Source organism: Drosophila sulfurigaster, chromosome X (genome assembly GCF_023558435.1).
Source record: "Drosophila sulfurigaster albostrigata strain 15112-1811.04 chromosome X, ASM2355843v2, whole genome shotgun sequence".
In the NCBI taxonomy this organism is placed as follows: domain Eukaryota; kingdom Metazoa; phylum Arthropoda; class Insecta; order Diptera; family Drosophilidae; genus Drosophila; species Drosophila sulfurigaster.
Genome location: NC_084885.1, coordinates 29,119,816 through 29,133,796, shown reverse-complemented (window position 1 = coordinate 29,133,796; position 13,981 = coordinate 29,119,816). Strand labels below are relative to the sequence as shown.

Sequence of the window (13,981 nt, the reverse complement as noted above, 5' to 3'; positions counted from 1 at the left end):
TTGAAATCTACAAGCAGCGTTGCCATATCAATAATTAGATGTTGCAATTTGAGCGAATTGCAATTGTAAATACAAAATAAGATTGAAGATTAAAGAAAATGGGATTTGCCATTTATTGTATACCATTAATTATAGTTGAAAGGCATACAGCATGTCCAGTAAACGTAAATAGGTATTTATTACACCATGCTATTAATGACGTCGGTAGGTTTACAGTGGCAGCGCTCTCTCCCTTTTTGAACTTTGCTCTGCCTATTCTGTACATCATTTTTCGCGCTCTCCAATTATTCTCTCAGCACATTCTGTTACGGATTTTCGTTCGTCTTTTAAAATTAATTTTTCACAAGCGCATAATTCATATTAAACCGCCGAGCCGAACAGACGTCCCGGTGCTTTTTCGCAATAAGCAAATCATAATAAAAAAAAAAGTTTGCGTCGACGCGCTTATTTAACCACATTTTGCAGCTGTAAATTGTATTAACAAGTTAAAGTGAGTTATTACAGCCCAGAACGAATCGAACCGAACCGAACACGACCTTTTAATTATGTACATTTCGCAAATAATTGACAAAATTAAAGAGAAATTGCAGCTGAGCGTAAGACACAAAATCAAAACGGATGATGATTATTATAGTTGTTGTGAAGATGATTATTTCACAAGATTTTTTCGCACCATTTCTATGTACACAGCTATACAAATGTACACATACATTTTGCTTTATTGGCACGAAAAAAATGCTCATAGACACACACACACATGTGCAGACACAAACGTTTCCGTTGTTTTTGCAAATTTAGCCGGCTGACAAAAAGGAAAAATCGTCATGGCGTCGTCTGCAATTGAAACGAATGAATTTTTGTGCATTTCTCAAATTAAAGTAATATTACACAAAGCACACGCTCGTAATAACGCAAATTCATAATGAATACTTGAAGCACGAATTTTCGTGCCATTTTGATTAAATACCAACACACAAATTGCAAATTCCAAGGTGAAGAGTCTGAGAAATTCCAATTGGAAATTTTTGTTAGTTGTCCGCCATGTTTGCTTTGTAATTTCCGCCATATTTATTGAGTGTCTGCCCGGTTTATGTACAATTTAAAATGCGCAAGTGTAACCGCAAATCTGATCATTATCGTTTCACAGATGCCCCAACTTCAGAAGCCCGCTCCCGAATTCTCCGGCACCGCCGTCGTCAATGGACAATTCAAGGACATCAAACTGAGCGATTATAAGGGCAAATATCTGGTGCTCTTCTTCTACCCCCTGGACTTTACTTTCGTCTGCCCCACCGAAATTATTGCATTCTCCGAACATGCAGCTGAATTCCGTAAAATCAATTGCGAAGTTGTCGGCTGCTCCACAGACAGCCAGTTCACGCATCTCGCCTGGATTAATACGCCACGCAAGCAGGGCGGCTTGGGCAGCATGGACATCCCCCTGTTGGCCGACAAGTCGATGAAGGTGGCCCGCGATTATGGCGTTTTGGATGAGTCGAGTGGCATCCCATTCCGCGGTCTCTTCATCATCGATGAGCAGCAGAATTTGCGCCAGATCACCATCAATGATTTGCCAGTGGGTCGCAGCGTCGAGGAGACATTGCGCCTGGTTCAGGCCTTCCAGTATACCGATAAATATGGAGAGGTGTGCCCAGCCAACTGGAAGCCCGGACAGAAGACCATGGTGGCTGATCCCACCAAGTCTAAGGAGTACTTTGAGACCACATCCTAAACTACTAAACAAGCATATTATTCGCCTTTAAAAGTGTAGCAAAAAACATAAAAAACGCCGGCTGTTTTTTCGATTGATGAAATCAAACTCACACACACACACACGTTAACAGAGGCTGCTCACACACACACATGTACGATTAACACTCACCACTAATACATAGATGTACCAAGTACCCCTCCCCACTCTACATACACAAACAACACACACAAATACATTTAATTTAAGCAAAACAGTTTCTGTTTCTTGCAACAAATACAACATAATAAATAAAGCCGTATTGAATAGTAACCAAAAAAAACCAAAACACGTGGATTTTTTTTTATATGTATTTATTTTATCTCTGCGGTTAACTGTTGCCGCCCGGCACAATAGACTTTGCCTCTTATCTGTAGTCTCGAGCGAACAACTCATGAATTGGCTCCGTCGTCGTCTAGCCTTGATTGCGATTATGGAATCTTTTAATGCGCGCATAATAAAAAATAGTACTACTCCAACAACAACAACAACTACGACAACAGCTGCAAGAACGTGACAAACGTCATCATTTATCGATGTCTGTCTCTGTCGCCCACAGCTGATGTTATGCGTGGCCCACTGCCCCTCTCTTAAAAAGTGCAATTCTCTTTTTCGTTTTCCATTTCATTTTGCGCGTTGAAGCTGTGCAATGCAAACACACACACACACACATCTCCATTCACATTGTGTATGTGTGTACGTGTCAGCTTAAGGTGCCTGCTTTCGTTTCAGGCCGCCGTATTAAAGTATGCGTCAGTCACAGGCCACAAAGTTGACGGCGTTGTTGTTGTTGTTTTTGCTGCTGCTAGCGCATCACGCGCTGTGCCATTTAAGACAAGGTCTACGTCCCCGTCTCTTTGACCAAACTAGTTTTTGCACACACACACACACTCGAGAAAACAGAACAAGCACACACATTAAGAACATTACCTCTTACAAACACAAACGCACATAAAGCGCGATCGAAGCTACCAGAAACCGAAACCCTTTCAAATGTTTTTTGCCGGCTGCTTTTGTTTAATATATGCACAAATACAGTTACAACACACACATACACGGCATGTCTGTGTGCATATTTATGTACATAATTTAGCTGAGCATGTTCGTTAACAACTTGACAGCTGGCAAAGCAGTCGACAATTGTGCAAGTGAATGTGTGTGTGTGTGTGTGTGACAGACTTGCAAAGCAGAGCTTTAAAAACGTGTGCGTGTGTGTGTACGCATGTGTATCCTACGCTGTCACTTTCCAATAGAAGCATCAACATAATACATATGCATGTGTTCGTGCATGGCACTAAAAAATTACTCAATCCCAGAGAGAATCTATTTGCAAACAATTAAGTTAATGGCTGCCGCGCTGTCGTTGCTGATTCACATTCTGCTCTACAACTATTTCAATTATCATTGTCAGCATTGCAAATGCCAACGACAAACCAACAACAAAAAATCCAATCACAATTCGAAAGCCAACTTCACACAACGCAATTGAATAAAGAAAAAAGGTTTGTGTAGCTGAAAAGCGGAGAAATGGGTAAAACAAAATAAAGCAAAAATCATCTTTGCTGTTTTTGTTCATTTCACGAATTGAGGGCATCTCTGTGATCTCTATTGCCATATTTCCAAAAGTCATGCTGCTTTCCAAAAGAGCGGTCAGAGCATCTGTGTGAATTGCAATTACTTCCATCAAGGAAATGACATTCCAATGGCAAATATAATCGTATATTAGCTTTGTGTGTGTGTAAGTGCCTATGTACATCACTTGAAACTGTCTGACGGCAATATTAAATATGATTATTATTTTTTCGCCGCAAACTGTTTATGGTTCTCTTTCATACAAATTATACTACATACATTTATATAGTATGTACAATCGTATACGGAATACGGTCAGGAACTGATAACCGAGTAAAGTCGGCTTGCGATAGACGTGCCATTAGAATTGCGTGTGGAAAGCACACCACACATACCCTATAAATGTGTGTGTGTGTGGGGCTCTGCCATTTTGGACTCTTAATAATGATAGGGCAGCGTGCACACATGCCCATCAATATGTTTAGGCGGCGGGAGTAAGTCTTTAATCTGTGATAGGTATTTTCAATTAAATATCGGGCCAATGCACACGTACATTCGAGTGCTTATGTATACTCATGGTTGTGACAAGATGATAAGTCCCCGATAGTACAAGTTTTGGGCGTGGGCGTATAGAAAAAGGGGTTAGGTCGATGAACACAAAAGGTATGTAGCCAACGTTCTTGTCCTACAAACATATCAATCATCGATCTAGACATTTTCGGAACATGCAACATAGCATTTTTGCTCAATTTATACATAATTACAGTTTAATTGAAGCTAATTCATATTGAGTAGCAAGTCCTTTCGCGCGTGACACAAGTTTAAGTGTTTTTGAATTATGCCGCGCCATTCTCAGTAGCCAAGCCTAAAAGTAGGCAACATAAACAAAATTGCCGCTCAGCTGACTTAAGTAATTCGATATTACTCGTATTTTTTTTGTAGTGAAATCGATTTATCTTTGCAAACACTATTTCTATCCTACTCTAACAAGTAAATTATTTTTTGACATTTAGAAATACTTTTGAATGCCCGCCTGAATCACATATGTACTATATTCTAATTTAATTATTGTTTTTAACGTAAAAACACCAACATTGTGAGAAAATGGTTCTCGATTTTCTGAAGAACACGCAAATAACAATGTTTTCAAAATGATGCGCCGTTTTGCACGCGTTTTTTGCAAGAGCTATAAAAGTGTAACCAGGTTGTTTACATTTGGTATATCCCATCGACGTTAATAATGTATATCGTACAAATTTTGTGGTCACACTCCGGCCCGGGTGTTAACAAAAGTTTTAAAGCTATTATTGTAAGACTAACTAAATCTTCATTTATCTAAGAGATTGTGTATATTATTTTATAATATTGTATGGTTCTAATAAATATCGATCTTGGCATCACAAACCTGTGAGAACAATGTTTTGATTTCTTATTTTTACTTCCAGCGCAATGCTAAATGAATGCCTTGCCATTCAATAAAATACAAGTTAATTTATATTATAAAATTTAGCATTGCATCAAATTAAAAATCTTTTCTATGCTTTAGCTAATTTATACACGTCTCTTCTAATTGAACAACTTCTAGCGTAATGCCAAATGAATGCTTTGCAGATGCTCCGATAAAATAAAGTTCATTAATAATACAAAATATTTTGGCTTTGCATGAAATTGAAAATCTCCTGCTCTATGTAAACAATAAGCTTAAGATTTACACACGTTTTTTCTAATTGAACAACTGGCACAAGAAAAACTATAATTGGCGAGCATACAGAAAGAGTTTGAATATATAATTGTTAACTTTCTACTATTACTTCGCATCTTAGCCTGAACCACACGTGTATTACTTGGCCAACAAAAAGGAAAAAAAAAGATGACTCAAACTACACATTGAAATGGTTTACAGATTATTTACTGCAATACAAGTCACATAAAGGGGGCTTAACATGGTATAAAACAAAAAAGTCTCAATTGTTATTAAAAATTATGTATTAATCATTTTATTTCGCGTTTTCTTAGAACATTCATCTGGATGTTGTTGTTTTGAATGTGCGTACGATGTTGTTGTTGCTTTTGTCTTTAGAGGAACGTAAAACGTATTTGTCGCGAATGGGAAATAAAACAACTTTTTACATATCATCTCAACTCCCCACACACACAAAATTTGTAGATTGTTGTTGTTGGTTGGTGTTGTTGTTCCCCCTTCGTTTTCATTGTGGTGATGAAGAAGACGGCGACTTAAAAGAAGAATCCAAGGATTTTGCCTCCCAGATGTTTTCTCCTGGCCTCCTCGTGATCCATAATACCGCCGGATGTGGTGAACACGACGTAGCCAAACTGACGAGAGGGCAGCAGATTGTTGGTCCACTTCTCAATGTCGTTGATGGGAACATCGAAGCGTGGCGAGATGACGCCGCATTTGTTCAAACGACCAGTCAGATTGACGACAATCTTGCCGGAACGATGATCGTCAACGATCTCGAATTCGCCAATGTAGCCGTGCTTCATCATCACAGTGAGGAACTTGATGATGACTTTGGAGCAGGGGCGCAACAGCACCTGACGCTTGCCGCGCTTCTCAGCATTGTTGATGCACTTAAGGGCATCAGCCAAAACGTTCATACGCACCATGGCTGCAAAACAAACGGAAAACAAATCAAAATTAGTTTACCTCGCGTGTAAATTGCAAAACAACAAAAAATGAAGAAAAACACGTGCGGTTGCCTTGCAAAATTTGTATTCCCGCATACCACAGAGGCTAAGGCGCAAGAAGGGGGCGGGGTGAAAAGTTGCCGCACAGCGCGTAAACAACAACAATGAAGTGTATGATCCAAAATCTTGGCCACGCAATGAAATCCTTCTGCGTGCTTTGCAGTAAAACGCAAACAAGCTTCTGCATATATTTTCATATTATGCGCACATAAAAAAAATATTGCATTCTCCCAGTTGTGGCAAGAACAACAACAACGGGTGGCAACTCAACTTGGTGCCGCACAGAAAAAAAAACAGTACAAAAAATATGTATTAAAAAAAAGAGTTTGGCCGTGCATTGCACGCATTTGTTTTGTACACAGTTTTGAAATTGTAAATTGTGCCGGAACGCCGCCATTCGTTGCTGGCAAAACATTGACACTTCGGTTGTCATACACAACAAAAAAAAAAGAACCATAAAAGTACGTAAAGTGGAAATATGACAAGTTTTTGCACATAATTTGCAAGGCACACACACAAAATTTGAAGCGCATTCAATGCGTTTGCTAATTGTACATTATTTATCGAGTTTATTTCATTAAATTTGAGTAAATTCAACGCGGATTACCTAAGATTTAATTTTGTGATTTTTCAACACAAATTTACACGACCGCGAACGTATCGGAAAAGAGGAAGTCCATATCGCCGCATTTGACAGCTGCGCAGCTGTCAGCATTCGCACAGCGCAGGGTTGCATGCGATAGCCCAGAGTTGCACGGCAGCGCACGATATATATCACCGGTAATCGATAGTTGTGCACAGTGCGTATCGTTTGTGGCGCACTATACAACACTGAACAAGATGTCAAAACAGTAAGTAAATAATAAATATAAATATAAAAATTGAATTTTGAATAAATAAACAATATTGTAGATTTGGTTTAATCATACCGGGTCAGCAGAAGAAGCAGCTGGCTGTAACACGACCAACACCAGCTTCCCGGCCATCGGTCTTTGATGAGAGCAGCAACAGTGCAAGTGATGAAGATGTCGCCGGTCCACCGCAAATGCGTGCGAATCCCAAAGCTGGAGGCGTTGTTGTCAGCGGGCCAAGTTTGATGGAGCGACGTGTGGCACGTAACATTCAAGCGAAAGCCTTGGCCGAAGATCCAACCATCTTTCAGTATGACGAACTGTACGACGATATGGACAGCAAGCGTGAGGAGGCGAAAGAGACGAAGAAAAAGGAACCACGTAAGGCCAAATACATCAGTCGCCTTATGGAGCATGCGGAACGTCGCAAGCTGGAGAATGAGTTGCGTATCGAGCGACAAGTGCAAAAAGATCGCGAGGCCGAGGGTGAAAAGTTCAAGGACAAAGACACCTATGTAACAGCCGCGTATCGCAAGAAATTGGAGTCCATACGACAGCTGCAGGAGCAGGATGAGCGCGATGAGTACTTGGAGGCGATTGGCGATGTCACAAAGCAAAAGGATCTCGATGGTTTCTATCGTCACTTGTATGAGCAGAAATTGGGTGGCCAACAACCAAAGCCAAAACCTCCAGCTGGGCCAACAGAAGATGCTTCGAGTTCGGGCAGCAAGCAGCGCAGTTATCGCAAGCGTCGTGAGTCAGCGGAGGAAGAACAACTACAGTCAACAGCAGAAGCAGCCGAGAGAACAGTGGGCAGCGATGCAACAAAACCAGGCAACAGCAACAACAGCAGCAGCAATGTGAAAGCGCATTTGGCCAACAACATTGATGCCGACTCCGATTTCAGCATAGACGAGTCTAGCGACGAGGAGACGGAGAAGAAAGAGGAGCAGTCTAAGGCAGCACTGGCTTCTGAAGATGCGAAACACAAGACAAAGCCAAAGACAGTGACAGAAAAGTCCAAATCAAAAGAGGAATCGCCTGCAACAGAAAGCGAAGGTAGAAATGGCAGTGGAAACAAGGAAACGGAGAAGGAGAAGGAGCAGGAGAAGCAAGAGGAGCCAGAGCCAAGCAAAGTGCCAAAGGCGACAGTGGATCGCACGAAAATCTGGCGTAAGCGCACAGTGGGCGAAGTATTCGATGCGGCTCTGGAACGCTATCATCAACGCAAACTTGCGCGACGCGCTTAAACATAAGTTTGCAATTAAACGAGCACTATGTTAATTTAAAATAGCGAGTACTTTATATATAAGAAGTGACTTTATTTATGCGCATAACTTATGCAGGCTCTTTTTTTTTTGTTTTGGTTTCTTTATTGCCAAGAGGCATTTGCATAGCCTAGAAAACAAGACGAGCAACGAAAGATATTCCATTTATTCCGTATGCAGCGGCAAGACAAAAACAAAATATCAACCTAACAAAGCAAAAGATGGTTTTCTTTTTTTTTTTTTTGTACACTCGCTGAACAGTGAGATGAAGAGTATTGTGAGTTAGTTACTGGTTAGCGAAATAAAACTTGAGGGGAAAAATTTAGGACACTACTTAAATTCACAAATTTAGATAAACTAAAGAATAATACATATTCATTCTGAATTTGTCTAGGATTGTATAAACAAGTAAGAAAGTTACAGTCGAGTGTGCTCGACTGTGAGATACCCGCTACCCATTTTTAATAGGGGCAAAATATTGCGGTATTATTTTCAAAATATACCGAAAATACTAAAAAAAATACTAAAAATATACCAAATGGTATGTTTGGTATATTGATACAGCACACCATTCAAAATATACCATAGACGACACAATGTACCAGATTGTCACCCAAAGCAACTCAGACCCCTAGTAAGTAGGCGTTTTTGCCCATACAAAAGTATTTCTTTAACAACTTCCACAATTTTTATCTGATCGCAACCAAATTTTCAGGAATCATAAATACTGTAGTAATTATACTATATACCAAAATTTGCAACTCTAGCTTTAAAATTACGCTTGTTATTCGATTTTTTTGATTTGCGGGGGCGGAAGTGGGCGTGGCAAAAATTTGAAACAAACTTGATCTGCGTGCAAACATAACAAATGCTGTTGAAAAAAAATTATAGCTCTATCTCTTATAGTCTCTGAGATCTAGGTGTTCATACGGACGGACGGACAGACACACAGACGGACAGACGGACATGGCTATATCGTCTCGGCTGTTGACGCTGATCAAGAATATATATACTTTATAGGGTCGGAGATGCCTCCTTCTACCTGTTACATACATTTCCTGCCGGCACAAAGTTATAATACCCTTCTACCCTATGGGTAGCGGGTATAAAAACTTGTATAGAATTTTTTCAATGAAAAACAAAACAGTTAAAAATTAATACCATTTTGACTTAAGTTTATTCATAAAAATTTGTTTGTATTTACAATATCAAAAAAGAAAGAATTTAATAATAAATTTGATCGCAATAAACCTAAATTTTATTAAATACTTTTTGTTTTTATAAATTTTTTTTATTATTTTAATAAATTTAAAAAATTAAAATTATAACAACCTTATTGTTTTACATTTGCAATAATATTGGCTAGTGAGTATCTTACAGTCGAGCAATCCACTGTAGCTTTCTTGTTTTATTTATTTATTTTGTGCTTCCTTTAGCCGCAAATCCCTTTTATAAATAGGTGTGTCCGCCATAAAAGCGAAAGCCGCCATAGCTCAGCTGACATGGTTAGGAGTTGTTGTTGTAGTTGTTGCTTTTGCATTTGCTATGTTATTGCAGCGCATTGCAGACACACATACACATACACACACACACATACAGTCATGCATATATAGAGCACGACTGGCAGTGGCATTTCTTTACTTTTGATGTTGTCGTTGACGTTGCTCGTCGCTCGTCAGCGAAATTAATAGCGAAATCCATTTGCCATTTGGCAATGTCTAGCTGCTTTCTCCCTCTCGCACTCGCACACATGCATTTTGGGTGTTCTCTGTTCTATGCATTCCCTCCGCATTCATTCCCCTACTCAACCACTTTCATGTCTGTCTCACTGTGTTGCTCTGTGTTGCTGACTTCCTTGCAGGTGGCGCGCGTTTTGCTTTGGTTTTGGTTTTGCCACTTTGATTGTGTCATCAATCACATGTCTCGTGTCTCTCTGTTGGTTGTGAGTTGTAACACATTTTAGGCAAATTAATATACTACATTGCACCGTTAAGCTGCCAGTTTTCCCTACTCTCTATTGAAGCTAATGCAGACGTACAAATGCTGCATGAGCGACTGAGCGAGATGGCATAATATACATATGTTTGTATGTGTGTACATACTTATGTATGTATGTATATATTGCTTCATTATCTCTTTCGTTGCCATGCTGCCGATCGTAAATATAACTTGCTGTCTCCGTCTAGCAGTCACACATTAAATTATTAAGCAGCTGCTGTTCCCTTCTTGCGGCAGCGACATCGTATTGCGACCAATTGTGCTGGCTGGTCCCTAATCAATTTGTGATCATAATTACTTTGCTTTTGCTGGTCATCCATTTTGCCAATCTCATGGCAAACATTTTGCCAATAATGTGGAGCAAAGGCTTAACGTTGTGATCATTCACGTGTAAATTCAATTATCAACAATGGCTGCGCCTTCCAAGCCCTTGTGGTCAACTGCTACCGCTCTCTTTCCTCTCTCGCTCTAAGCTGTGCCAGCGTGTGTGCTGATTTATATACATATGTATATGTGTGTGTGTGCGCTGCAGTCGCGTCCAAAAATTGCCGCTGCAATAGGCAGCAATGTGTGTGTGTGTGTGTGTAATGAAAAAGTACGCATGGTTAGAAGATGGAGGTAAGAAGGAGACAGCAGCATCGTGCTGGGATATCGCCAAGGCGACATACACACACAACCACATGGATGGGCAATATCTTTGTCGTTGCATCTCTTTGTGCATGTGTGTGTGTGGGTGGAGGGTTGCCTAATAAGCAGGAAATTAAAATGTTATATGCATTTTGCCATTGCCCTATGGCTGCCATGGCTTCATCTGGTCGCATTGTCAACTCTGATGCGGCTGCGGCTTCTGCTTCCTCTTCGTTTTTTTTCTAGCTTGTTTTATTTTATACTGTACTATTTTATTTTATTTTATGTTTTTTTTTTTCTCTTTTGGTTCATTGTGGCTGCTGCGGGACGCGCCTTGAAGTATGCATTATTTTTACGTGTCAGTGCGCATTTTTGGCATAATTGAAGCACAAACAGTGCTCGTTGCTTCACTGTGCTGTGCTCTGCTCTGCTCTACGGTGGCTCTTGCTGTGTCGCTGAAGGTCGCCCTGGCGACATGACATTGCGTGTACGCCAACGTGCAGTGAAGCGTCGTGGAGGGAGGTCGGAATTTGTTGGTTTAAGTTTTCTTTTCCGTTTTTTTTTGCAAGCCGGTTGCAGAATAGCATTAAGGCGAAAGCGCATCGAAACGTTTGTGGAACTATGCAAAAAGCAAGATGAAGCAGACAAGCAATAACAACAACAGCAACAACAACAACAATATCAATTGCAAGCGCTAAAAGTTTGCCCAAAACATTCCTTTGGCTGACAAATTTTTTTTTTAAATGAGTTTCTTCGCCGTCGTCTACTATCAATCTCCACCCACCTCCTTCTCCCTCTCGCCCTCCCCTCTTCCAAGGCTCTTGGCGTCGCGTGCGAAACCTAATTAAAAGTGCTTTATTATGCAATTAATGTCAAGATAATATCGCATTCGCATTGTGCTGCACTGCAGCAGCCACAAAGCGACAGGTTTTTTTGGGGAGCGGAAGGAAAGGGGTCTTTAAGTCTTTTTACAGTGGGTCAAAGGCAGCGGCATTTCTTCGCTTTCTTCTTTTTTTTTTTCTTTTTTTGGTATATTTTGGTTAGTCTCTCAGTCGCTTTGTCATTTGTTTGTTTTACGCTGTTTTACATAAATTTGTAGTAAAATTGTCATTTATACATGCATATATCTCCTTCTTTCCGTCTCCATCATAGTCCTGTGTCCTGCCGTCTCCTTCGCCTTCTCCTAGCACTGTGGGCGGCTGGTGATGTCGTCTCTCTTCTTGGCTCTTGGTCTTTGCGTTGGCCTGATTTATGCGCACTTTGTGTTTTGGCCCAAAAATGCGATGCGCTGTAAATGTGTTCTGGTCAGCTTTCTCTTTTCCCCTCTCACACACACACACACACGCACACACTTGAGTGTTGTGTCTGTGTTTGTCTAGCTGTTTATACGATAAAACGCAAAGCATGCTAATTTATTGCTGTTGATTTTAATAACTTTGCCAGTTTTGCAGCTATGCAACAGCGACGCCCAGATAACTATGCTAAACTTTATTGAGTCTGTGTACGCTTACCACATACATGCATGTGAGTGTGTGTGTGTAGCATTAGAAAATGCCTTTTGCATATTTATATTGGTTTTAGCGCTTCTCGAAAGCTATTAGATATACATACATAAATATTTTTAAAGCCAAACTGCCAACTGATCTGCAGCTTAAAGTGGCCATCGAATGGAGTTGCCATACTGCACTTTAATTAGAGCGTTGCCACGATTAGCAATTTGTTGGCCTATCGAATGTTGAAGGTGTCGATCAATCGATAGCAAGATCAAGGATATCGCTATCGATTGTTTTTGCTACTCGATTTTTCATAGTGATAATCAAGGATATATCGAAAAGTTCTAAATCGCTATCGATTGTTTTTGCCACTCGATTTTTCGTAGCGTGATAATTTGGAGTCTTCGTTTTGAATGGCAATTACAATTATAATTAGCTTGCCATTGTCAGCACACACACACACACACACACACACACACACACACATTGACAAATACATTGCAGAATATTGGCTGCTCCTTTCCTTCTCTTTGTCTGTCTCTTTCTGTCTCTGTCGTTCGTTACAAGGCAGTCTAGTCGTGTCCGTTGGGCAGTTTTTTTTTTCCCCAAAGTATCATAATGAACGTAATTTGTACAAATTGCCACTCACTTAAAAACTTTGACGGCTTCGCCGCTGATGCACAATGCCAATGCCAAATTGCAACGCATTTGAATGTGAAATGCAATTGTAATTCAACTTTATAAAATGTGTGCTCATAAATCGACGTAGCTATCGATATATGTACATATATACATACTTACATATTCATGCATATATCGATATACATATATACAAATACAATTGGTATTTGTATTTGTTTTGTATGCAAATCGACGAGGCAACAACAAAAAATAGTTACAAAGTTCTATTTCGAGGTAGAAGGAGTTTATGTGCGTCTGTGTGTGTGTGTGAGAAAGGGAGAGAGAGAGAGAGAGGTGGATAATGGGCAGTCAATTGAAATTTCATTGAAATAATTTGCCGCTTTTCATTATTGCTTAAAAGCGGAATGTGTCTATATGTATGTATGTCCAATTATTGTTGTTGTTTTTATGCGCCGCTTTTGTATTTACACAATTCGAATTTGTGCAATTTATTGGCTTTGACTCTTCAACTTTCTGACAGAAAGAAATTTGTTTCAATTACTCATTCGTTGTTTATTGTTTTTGTTGACCCTAATTGTGTACTATAAGGTCACATTCAATTTCACAACAAGCTAAAATAATAAATAATCTTATTGCTAGAAGTTTACTGCATTAATTGAAAAACAAAAAATAAAAATAGATTAATACATAAAATTTCTTTACTTCTATGGGACTATGTTTAATAAATGCAACGGTTTTTTTTTCCAATGCTTGGTTCATGTCTAAATAAAAGCTTTTGTTAACATATCGTTAAGTGTGGCGCTGTTAAGGACTTTCGTTAATTCGCCAAGTTTCGTTAAATTCGCACAAATTGGAATCCACAGGAGCACAGCTGAGCGTCCAACCATTCACATATTTATGGCAAGTAAGCTTTTGTCCCAAAAACGGGGATATAAACCGCGCATTTAGGTCGAAATTTAGCATGGACAATGCAAGCAGGCAAATGTGCGAAAAGGATGGCGAAGCTTAAAGCTTTGCACGCATTGCGCAGACGTCGCTGATTGGCTGGCAAAAGAAAACAGAAAAAGAGAA

At 39.8% G+C, this 13,981-nt stretch overlaps 3 protein-coding genes across 3 annotated transcripts; 2 read left to right on the top strand and 1 right to left on the bottom strand.

Annotated features, from left to right (window-relative positions):
• The first annotated feature begins 330 nt into the window (after window positions 1–330).
• LOC133849399 (peroxiredoxin 2) lies at window positions 331–2,042 on the top strand. The gene is made up of 2 exons (XM_062285454.1): window positions 331–490; window positions 1,148–2,042. The coding sequence occupies exon 2, from the start codon at window positions 1,148–1,150 to the stop codon at window positions 1,730–1,732; it is 585 nt and encodes a 194-aa protein (XP_062141438.1). The 5' UTR covers window positions 331–490; the 3' UTR covers window positions 1,733–2,042.
• Window positions 2,043–5,290: 3,248 nt separating this feature from the next.
• On the bottom strand, window positions 5,291–6,759 carry LOC133847366 (small ribosomal subunit protein uS8A). Its single transcript, XM_062282352.1, has 2 exons — window positions 6,639–6,759; window positions 5,291–5,952 (listed from the first exon to the last, which is right to left on the bottom strand). Exon 2 carries the CDS (start codon window positions 5,948–5,950, stop codon window positions 5,558–5,560), a length of 393 nt encoding a protein of 130 aa, XP_062138336.1. The 5' UTR covers window positions 5,951–5,952; window positions 6,639–6,759; the 3' UTR covers window positions 5,291–5,557.
• On the top strand, window positions 6,755–8,206 carry LOC133847360 (nuclear speckle splicing regulatory protein 1). Its single transcript, XM_062282343.1, has 2 exons — window positions 6,755–6,882; window positions 6,944–8,206. Exons 1-2 carry the CDS (start codon window positions 6,872–6,874, stop codon window positions 8,130–8,132), a joined length of 1,200 nt encoding a protein of 399 aa, XP_062138327.1. The 5' UTR covers window positions 6,755–6,871; the 3' UTR covers window positions 8,133–8,206.
• The last annotated feature ends 5,775 nt before the right edge of the window (window positions 8,207–13,981 follow it).